The sequence below is a fragment of the Ipomoea triloba genome, chromosome 3 (assembly GCF_003576645.1).
Source record: "Ipomoea triloba cultivar NCNSP0323 chromosome 3, ASM357664v1".
In the NCBI taxonomy this organism is placed as follows: domain Eukaryota; kingdom Viridiplantae; phylum Streptophyta; class Magnoliopsida; order Solanales; family Convolvulaceae; genus Ipomoea; species Ipomoea triloba.
The window spans coordinates 591,772-602,258 of NC_044918.1; the positions used below are offsets into that span (position 1 = coordinate 591,772).

General features: G+C 37.9%; 1 protein-coding gene and 1 non-coding gene across 2 annotated transcripts; both read left to right on the top strand.

The window, feature by feature from the left end:
- The first annotated feature begins 269 nt into the window (after positions 1-269).
- LOC116011698 (thaumatin-like protein) lies at positions 270-1,935 on the top strand. The gene is made up of 2 exons (XM_031251100.1): positions 270-786; positions 1,423-1,935. Exons 1-2 carry the CDS (start codon positions 305-307, stop codon positions 1,706-1,708), a joined length of 768 nt encoding a protein of 255 aa, XP_031106960.1. The 5' UTR covers positions 270-304; the 3' UTR covers positions 1,709-1,935.
- A 1,652-nt stretch (positions 1,936-3,587) lies between these two features.
- On the top strand, positions 3,588-3,680 carry LOC116014555. The gene has a single exon (XR_004097423.1). It is a non-coding gene; the product is annotated as a small nucleolar RNA Z199 (small nucleolar RNA).
- The last annotated feature ends 6,807 nt before the right edge of the window (positions 3,681-10,487 follow it).

Consider the following 10,487-nt stretch of genomic DNA (forward strand, 5'->3'; position numbering starts at 1 on the left):
TTAACATACCTGGTACTTTTTTAGCCTTATTGTGTTCGTGTCAACCAGTTAACCCACCTCTATACGAATTACCATATCTTGTTTGGTGTTTGCAATTCGTCTTTAATCAGAAAGATAAGGATCAAAGGCCAAGTCATGTTCCTTCAATCTTGTTTCTTCCATTCAAAGATATCCAAACTGCCACCTTATTAACTTGAAGTAAAATCAAAGAAGAAATTGAAGTTCACCATCTCAACACTTCAATTTTATTTGCTATAAAACCACCTTCCCAGCTAATGCTCCATCAATTATTACTACAACCAATATGAAGTTGCCAAACACGTCTCTAGTTTTCGTCCTCTCCGCTGCACTTAACTTTATATTATACGTACATGTAGAGTCCTGTACCTTCTACGTTACTAACAAATGCTCGTTTCCGATATGGCCGGCGACCGCCCCAAACACCGGCTATCCCGTGGTGGCAAACGGCGGCTTCTATCTCCCGCCGGGGAAAACCCATAGCTTCCGGGTGCCCGGGGATTGGAGCGGCCGCGTATGGGCAAGAACCGGCTGCGACTTCGATTCCGGCGGCAAATGTGAAACCGGCGACTGCGACGGGAAACTGGAGTGCGCCGGCAGCATCGGCCTTCCTCCGGCGACACTGGTGGAATTAACTATACAAATGGATAAAGGCAAGCCCAGTTTCTATGACGTCAGCTTGGTGGACGGATATAACCTCCCCGTGTCGGTTGCGTCAATCCCTTCGTCCTCCAAATGCTTCATCGGCGGGTGTATGAAAAGCATGAGGTATGCTTCGTCAATCCTTCGGCGGGTTTATCTTCCTTCTTGCGTTTGAGCATATAACATATAATCTGTGTAGTTAGTAGATACATTTTTGTACAGGAAATTAAAAATTGATCACCTGGGCGCTAGGTGCCTTATGCCATGGTAAATTGCTCCGGGGGTCTAGGGCCTAACTCGATCGATTGAGTTAGTTGACCAACTAACTCGATCTAATTTGGTCCAGTTAACTATTCTAATTAGGGTAGAGTTAATCAGGTTAACTAGGGCAAGTGGATTTTGTTAATTTTTTTAATTATATTTATATATATTTAAATTTATTTATATAAGCCAATTCATCTGGTTGCACTTCCCTATAAGGAGATGGGTTTTAGCCTCAAATACTGCATACTGCATTGTAACAGACATGTCACCACAGACATGCACTTTTTTTTATGCCGGAAATCAAACGTATGCTTTAAGGCCATGTTAACCATGCCAGAAATTTAACGGCAATGTTGCTTAGTGCCTACTGCAACCATGCCGAAAATTAAGCACTTGGCAGTGTTTTATAACATGATACAGACTTTCTTGGGCCCTTATTTGTTCTTATTTCCTAAAGGTTACAAGTCCCGTTTGACGTTGTGTACATATTTTCAACAGGAATGCTTGTCCGGCGGAGCTGCAAGTTGTGAACAATAACGGAGATGTTGTGGCGTGTAAAAGCGCCTGCTTGGCTTTCAACGCCGACTCCTTTTGCTGCCGGAATCAGTACGGAAGTCCCGACAAATGCAAGCCTACTTTGTATTCCAAGATGTTTAAGAATGCATGTCCTTCGTACGTTAGCTATGCGTTTGATCGGCCGTCTCCGGTCGTTAGCTGCACCTCCGACAAGTATTGGTTTACTTTCTGCCCGGAAAACTTCGGCAGCGGTTCGGTGTCCTCGTAGAGCAGCGTGCAAGCCGTGAAATCTGAATCATATCGTAATTCGCAGCTTTGAACTATGCATTCCGAATATCTAGTTTAAATGTAATAAACATGCATGATATAATAATGGGAAAAAGGTGAAATCGACCAGCTTTGTACAAAAGTAGTTAATTTTACTTAAAAAACTTTTAAAAGGGGTAATTAAACACATCAACAAGTTATTTTTGTACATTAAAATTTAAAAATTAATTATTGACCTGTAATAGTCAATATCAAGGTTCTGACGAAGTTCTGACTAGCTTTGACAAGTTCACCAATTGCATCCTTTTGGGGAAGAAGGCAACTAGCAAGTCACCGTATTCGTTAGCAAAGGAGCTGAGGCAACTAGCAGGTTGTATTCTTCAATAACAAAACGATTAACGAATGTTCATTGATCACTGGTCATTGATTTTTTACATTGGAGCTAGTCAGAACATTATTGGAACCCTAATGATCGACATTTACGTGCGATTTTGGGCTTTGATGCACACAAATGATATGTTGATGTGTTGAATTGCAACAATTAAAAGTTAAGAGTCTAATTTACTTTTTGTATAAAATTTAGAGAAAATTGTCATTTTGGTCTACTAATTATAGGGGTCCTATTAATTGCAGTCCACGACTTTCAAAATCTTTAATTTGATACCTTAACTATTCAACTTTTATCAATTTCGGTCACTCCGGCCAAATTACCGGCCAAATCTCGCCGGAAACTAGTAAAACCTAAAATAGTGAGGGTATTTTAGTCATTTCTCACCCCTTTCTCTCTTCTCTAGCGAAACCAGTGCCGACCGATCACTCCGGCAGGCACGTGCGCTGAACACATGCACCACCGCATTGTCCCTGTTCGATTCGTCCAACAAAAACGTCTTCCACATCCTATACGTACCTTCCAGAGTAAGTGTCGTAGCTTTCCTAAGTCGGAGCTCAGTGCTTTGACACTGGTGCTGTTTCCGGCGAGGAAGGATCTCGCGAAGCCGGTGTTGGGCGGGAAAACGACATAGTTTTGTGCGTCGATGAATTTCAAGGCGTCGAATCAGTCGCCGTACGCACAGGGGCACGGTGTTTCGGCGCGAGGCGGTAGTTCACAGAGGATACGACGGCAAGGACGGCGACGACTTGGACGGTAGTTCACAGAGGCAAAATCAGACATGTCTAGAAGCTTCCACTTGGACGTCGGAGGAGGACACGGGGTTCCGTCGACGATCGGAGTGACCGGTTGGTAGTGGTTTCGCCGGAGAAGACAGAAAGGGGTGAGAAATGACTAAAATACCCTCACTATTTTAGGGTTTACTAGTTTCCGGCGTGATTTGGCCGGTAATTTGGCCGGAGTGACCAAAATTGATAAAAATTGAATAGTTAAGGTATGAAATTAAAGGTTTTGAAAGTCGTTGACTGCAATTAACAGGACCCTATAGTCAGTAGATCAAAATGGCAATTTTCTCTAAAATTTAATTTTTTATTTAACTCTTTTTCCTACTCTACTACTACTACTAATAATAATAATAATAATAATAATAATAATAATAAACACTTCAATTTTTAATATTTAGTTTATTTGGGCTAGTATGAATCAGCTAGCCAAGCAAGATAAAATCCAAATTGGCCCAATAATTAATAACAGACTGAACAATCTGTGGGGTTTGGCTCTTCTAGAACTTTCTTAGCCCAACTCGGGCAGCGAAAAGTAGGGTTTAGAATCACTAAACATGTGCTTATATAAGCCTAAGCGCCCCAGCGGCAAAACAATTGTAGTTCTTTACTTATCAGCAGTCTGCATGTGAATCATGCTTTAGCAAAAATCTATGAACTTTCAACTCTTTTGTTCTACCATTTTGTGTGTTTTTTAGTTATTTGAAGAGAAATCATGTGATGAGGAAAAAACTGCAACAATATGATAGTCATACATTGACTACTACTTTCCATGATTCATTGTATTTAAGTCTCTGATGATTTCTCTGGTTTTGGTTTTTTTTTTTTTGTTTGTTTTTTAATTTGTACTAATGTTCTTTTAGACTTTGGACATGGGAGAGATGATGAATGCACATTGGTCCGTGTTTCTGAAAATTTGTGATTGATAATACCTGTGTTACACTCTCTGATCTCCCTATTTAATATATGTGTTGATATATTTGATTCTTTCTTATATTAAATGACTAAAAGTTGTGTGGTAATGATCTCATGAGTTCTCAAATCAAATAGGTAGAACATTTTTTGTTCTCATAGGCTAATAGTAAACTTTGTCTTTTCTAATATGGTTGAAAACATTCTATTGTGTTTGTGTACAAATTACTAGTCATAGGGAACATGATAAATTAGAATCTAACATACAGTAAAAATGAGCATTCCAAAGAATTGAGTAACAACTATACTCTTTGCATACACTTCAATTATTTGACATATAGACATTTTCAACATGTGGTCACATAAATTAAAAAAAACATTATTATTATTTTTGATAATTCAAATTATCTAACAAGTTGAACTAAATCTGAAGTTTATGATGATGGGATCGGGTTCGAGCCTCAGTGGAGGCAATTGTTGATTCTCTTTGTGCTTTAGTAGGTTGAGAAAGTAGATATGAACAATACTACATTGTAACAGAGTCACTAGTCCTCAAAAAAAAAATTTTAAGTTTATGAAATTATTCATTTAACCTATAAAAAATTAAATCGAGTTAATTTAAATTTAAGATTCAACAGCATATTATTCTGTAGGAGGTCAAACTTAGGGTGTGTTTGGTTGGGGGGTTTAGGCATAAGGTATGGGTATCAAAGTGATTGTTAGTGTTTGGTTGATAGGTTTTGTGAATGCTACTATGGGTTTGGAATACCCCATTAATGGCAAAACCCATACCCTTATTAAATAAGGGTTTCATCTCCCTTCATCATTTCTTCCCCAACTATTAATAATCATTCCCATTCCACCCAACTACCAAACATGCTAAATACTTTCACCAAAACCCATTACCCTTACCAAGTATTTGATACCCATTCCGATTCCGATTCCCATGTGCGAACCAAACGCACCCTTAAAATCAAATTCTTAAGGCCTATGGTAAGAATCAAATCCTCCTCCGGTTGCCTTTGAAGCAAATAGGGTAAACATTATTTTTTTTATTTTGAGTACGGGTAAACATTATTTAATTAAGAAAGATTATTTAAGAGTTAATTCTATTTTTGGTAATCCATTTTAGTCCTTTTTTTTTTATCAAAACATTCACTTTTGGTCATAGTATTATTGTGACCATTTTTGGTCCCCTATTAACAAGATAGTTTAAATTTCGTTGAATACAATGACATTTTGATCTTCAATTATGATTTTTTTCAGAAAAAATAAACGCAAAAAATATAGTGGGTCAACTTACTTTGTATAAAAAAATCTAAATGTTATTGTATTTAACAACATTTCAACGATCTTGTTGACGGAGGACCAAAATTGGTCATGTCACAATAATACTAGGACTAAAAGTGGATATTCTAATAAAAAATGACTAAAAGTGGAATGTTGCCTATTAATCTAGGACCAAAAATGGAATTAACTCATTATTTAATTAAATAATTGCAAACGCATTAACTCAAATGCTCCCTGATTAATTTTAGGCTGAAACATCATGGGAATAAAATGAAATGTAAAAGTCAAAGAAATAGTCATGTAATGGGATCAATTTTCACCTAATAATGGACCAAGTAGTGATTTGCCTATTGATTAATTAGCGGACCAATTATATTAACACAAATTTTTACCTACCACAAAAATTGTTTTAAGCTATTGAATTCTGTTGCATGTGGGATTGTTCTGTCCAAATAAGTTTTTGTGTTAAAAAATTACAATAACAACATGGAACTAATTGAAGTGAAATTTTGAAAGTGATTCTAATAAAGAATTGAAAATGAGCATTTCTTATACGGAGTACTTTAATGTGTAATGAAATTTAATTTATAAAAAAGTGTCCTTTTTTACACGCACGCATATATATAGTGTTTAGTTTATGACATCTTTAATCATGATTGATGTTGTTGGAACTGTTTGATAAAAAGTCACATTGTGTTGATTTTGTGACTACCAAAGCAATATGCCGGTGGACTAGCACTATTGGAAAAGTAATAATTTGCCAAAAAAATTCATTTTATACATACATAAGGATGATTAAAATGCTCAGCCTGTCATTAATGCAATAAATGAAGCTAAAAATGGCTTAATCATTAGTGTTTATGCCGGTTTCAAATCATTAGTGTTTATGCCGGTTTCTCGTATCTTTCGCATCAAACCGCCTTCCACAATGGTTGACCTCATCATTGCCATTAACTTCGCACTAATTACCCTCATTACTCCCCCCTTGTCGAGTACTCGTATTACTCTTCTCACTGCCCTCTCATCCTCGACTCCTTGACAATTAGTTAACTCATCCATTCGATCTTTGACGGGCCATCTGACACACGTTTTATCGTCTGTCTTCCCTTTTTATGACTTCTTTTCTTAAACACTTGGGACCAATTAGCGGGTGCGCACCCGCTCTGCTCTTTTATCCAACTAGTTTTACTAACCATGTTGCTCGCTCCAATTGTCTGACTGACTTGAGCACTTGACTTCCTCTGGTAGACTGGCTAACCCTCCTATCCGGCGCACTATCCAAAGTGCCTCCTATATAAGTGGTCAAGTTGGACCAGCCACATCAGGACTCTACTATTAAGTTTGCATTGATTACCCTCATTACTCCCTTCTTGCCAAGTGCTCGGATTACTCTTCTCACTGTCATATATGGGAGACTCCATCCTCTACTCAGTTAATCTTTCTCGACTCCTTCACGTCCAGTCAACACATCCGCTCTCGAATTACTCTTCTCATGTTATCTCTGGGAGACTCCATCCTCTACTTGGTCAATCTTTCTCAACTCCTTCACGTACAGTTAACACATCCGCTCCCACATCTAGCCGAGTCCTGTCTGGGCTGATCCAACTCCTCAGTTATGCATTTCCTATCCCTTGGTTGTCTTGGTTATTCATCGTCTACCATGCTCCTCCCCGTTTTCTCATCCATCCTATTCGTTGCCTCACCTTCCAACCTTAACCTTTCCCGCTCAAGTCCATATTTCATCTATATTAACCATTTCTAATGCGTAGCCATTGCCCACTAGGGGGGGAAAGTAAGAAATAGTAAAAGGTAAGTAGGAAAGTTAGAAGAAAATGTCAGACAATTTGGTCAAAGTCGTCGCGATTGCCATTCTAATATTTTGGTTTTGGCAATGTGAAAGGAAGCGTTCAAACTTGGGGCGTGCATGGACCTTTGACTATTCACCCTCCACCTATTCCCCACCTGTCTAATGTCTATTACCCATTCAAATTATTGTCTCCCATTCATTCAACCTGCCAAGTCTTTACTCCTTGAACAAGTAACAAGTATACTTAAATGAGATACGAATGGTATAATATTTGAACTTGATTTACTCCCTATTAAATAACAAGTACAATGAAAACTCTAAAATTATAAAATTTTGGGGTAGGGGCCAGTGGGGTGGTCCCATTTGATCCTATGGGATACAAGGCAGCTTGAAGCTCCTATAAATGTGTATGTTGTTGTGTTTGGAGCAATTCAAAGGAACTTGGGAATCATCAAAAGAAGCTGAGGGGTTCTTGTCGCAGGAGAGAGGACACTTGGCTTTGCCTGCCAGCGGCGACAATGCTAATTAAGTGTCCTTCTCTTGTGACGAGAAGCCCACAATTTCTTGTTTGTTAATGAAGATCAGATGTGGCATTGGCGGCATATCTTCAATGTGTACTTCAAGAGTTGTTATAGGTCAGTAGCTTTATTTTTATTGATTTTTCAACACATTCCAGTAGAATATTTTGATTTACAGGAAGATTCATGATGAATTTGGATGAAGCATGTCTTTGTAACCTTAGTCGTCAATCATCATTTGAAGTTTTGGCCGGGTGAAGTCCATCTCCGGCATAAGCTAATAAGTTCGAGCTGAAACCTCTTTGTAACCCTAGTCGCTCATGGTCGTCTTTTGGGACGTGAAGACCGCATTGACGGCATTGTGATCCTGGATGAACAGTTCAAATAAAAAAATACCATATCAGTAGATAGTTCGTCTTGGGTGAAGCTCACCTTGTAAACAAACTTATTAGATTGTTCATAGATGACCATTTCAAACCAAAGGAGATAAATAAACTTAGACTACTCATAGATAGATGAACAGTTCATATCAAGAATACCATATTAATTAGTAGATAGCTCTCACGGAGAGTCAAGAACTTTGTGATTGAAGTTATTGCCCAACTAGCTTGATTGGAGTTACTCAATACTAGCTTGATGGTAGATGAGCCTTATTGAATTGTGATTCTGACAAAAAATATTATATTTGTTCACAATGTGTTCTTTCAAAGATAGAGAAGCAAATAAAGAAATCTCTCCCCTGGGTCATGCAAGCGTAACCAAAAGTAAAATAGACAAAACCTGATCCCAATATCAAAGAGTCCTCTCCTGAGCTTTGACCATGTCTCCAAACACTCCTCAGCAATCAAGATCAAGCTTTAAACATATATGCCTCCAATGACTCCTCAACAACACTTGCAGAATGCATGCATCTGTTCGTTGCGTATCAGCATCATCCTGTATTAAATCTAATCAAATTGTATTAACTCAAATAAGAGAAAAGAAAAGGACGTTTAGTAATTAACTCGCTCTGCAACTTTGACTCCATAAAACTACAAAATTTTGCACGTGGTTGATACACGCTGAAGGATTCAAACTGACCATTTCAAATGGAACATAACTGATAGAACAAACTGTACTTACTATCTTGAATTTAAAAAGAATGAAATAGTAATTGTAAAATCATAGAGAGAAGATCTGAGAAATTGGCTCCCAAGAAACTTTCCTTATTGAATGTTGTAGAGAAAAGTGAAATGGAATTGTATGTTCTCCTTTCCCTTGTGTGTGGAATGGCCCTTATATTGGTCATAGGTGGAAGCCTTGACCCGAATACAGAATAGAGATGTACAGAACTGTATAGGGAGATATACTTGGGGAATATCCTATCAATAACAAAAGAACTACTTGGTAATAAGTTACAAACAATTATGTTACTAAGTACTTCGGCAGCCTATACTAATTTATTTCTCATTTCTTTTCCTCATGTACAAGAGCGGGCAGTACTAGTAAGGGTATAATTAGTTTAATATGTTTTATTGTGTTGTGTGTAGTGTGTACTCCCGCCTTGTTATCGGAGCCGGTAAAAGAGACCATAATGATCAAGTTAAACTAGTCTAGGCTGCCGTGATAAAAAAATATTAAATACATTAAAACCAATGGTTACGTTTCAAATTAATAATAACATTTAAAGAATAAATAAATATGGGGAAGAACTCAAAATCTAATCCCGGGTGAGCGAGAGACCAGCGGCTGCGTTCCTGAGATCAGTCTGGGACGACGATACCGAACTGCAAAAATTAAAGAATTGATTTTAAACAATTTAGCACTGTACTTAGCTAGACGACAATACAACGTTGTTGTAATAGGATGAAGAGAATGGAATTCATAAAACCTCGAATTAGATGCCTCCTTGGTTGAAGGTTGTTCGCCGGGGATGAAACCATAATAATCTGGAAAGTTTTCATGCGGAAATATAGATAAATCGTTGTATTCTGCAGAGGAAATAGGATCAAAACTCGACAGAGCTTTGGATTCATCCGTCCAAGCATAACCGGTGTCGCAATTATAATTACTGTTATCATCATTCGAGTTCATAGATTTCAGCAACTGCTCGCGGCACCGCTCGACCTGCGCGCGCACGCACCGGAGCTCTTCTTCCGCCTGCGAGACTCGATGGCTGAGATAATAAATGTATTTCACGCAGCCGTGAACCGGGAAGCGGTGGCGCATGTCGGACTCGAAAATGATTGATTTCATGGCATCAGCCTTCTTGTCTTCGCCGTCTATGTGCTTGAGCGTTTTGAGGATGTTGCTCACGCCGAAGAGACGGTGCGCGTTCTGGAATGTTTTTGGTTGGGTGGATGGGAAATACGGGGCCAAGACGCAGTCAGATGAACACTTCCTTCTTTGGTGTTTGCAGGCTGCACAGGCTTGGCTGGTGCCACCTTTTACAGTCATGATCTCTCCTGTTTCCCTGCATTTTCTTTACTTATAGTCTCTGTAAATATCATTTATAAAATCAGGGATAATAACCACTAACGGCCGATAGAAACCCATCTTGAATTCAAATTAAATTTTCCCAAGATACCAGATTCTGTACGCACAAAAATAAAAAAGGCCCAGCTATCATGTGGCTCTAAATGCTTGAGATGAATATGGAAAGGCAAGGCTAATACGCCTTTCCTTAGTTGATTAGATGGCGTCAAAGTTTCAAAGTTCTTTTTTTTGAAAACAGTTTCAAAGTTCTTAGTTGATTGCATGCGGTTGTTATGCCACGGACACGGAACATAAAATTCTAAAATTTTGAACATAAAATTCTAAATTTGTGAATATAGATCCGAATTCACCTTGCAAGGTGGATCCGGATCCATAGCATAATTTGCGGATTGCATGTTTTTAAGAGCCCCTCATGATCTTTATCATCTTCAATTCTTTGAAGCACATTTGGATCATAAAATATGTCAAAAATATAATAAATAACATTAATGTGAAATTATGAATAGACAGACATATTTCACTGTTTATTTTGGTTATTTATTTTTGAAAATACAATATATATATATATATATATATATATATATATATATATATATATATATATATAT

Coding starts and splice junctions, on each gene's coding strand:
- LOC116011698 (XM_031251100.1), top strand. CDS start 305: ATGAAGTTGCCAAACACGTCTCTAGTTTTCGTCCTCTCCGCTGCACTT. Junction 787..1,422: donor GGGTGTATGAAAAGCATGAG/GTATGCTTCGTC, acceptor TATTTTCAACAG/GAATGCTTGTCCGGCGGAGC.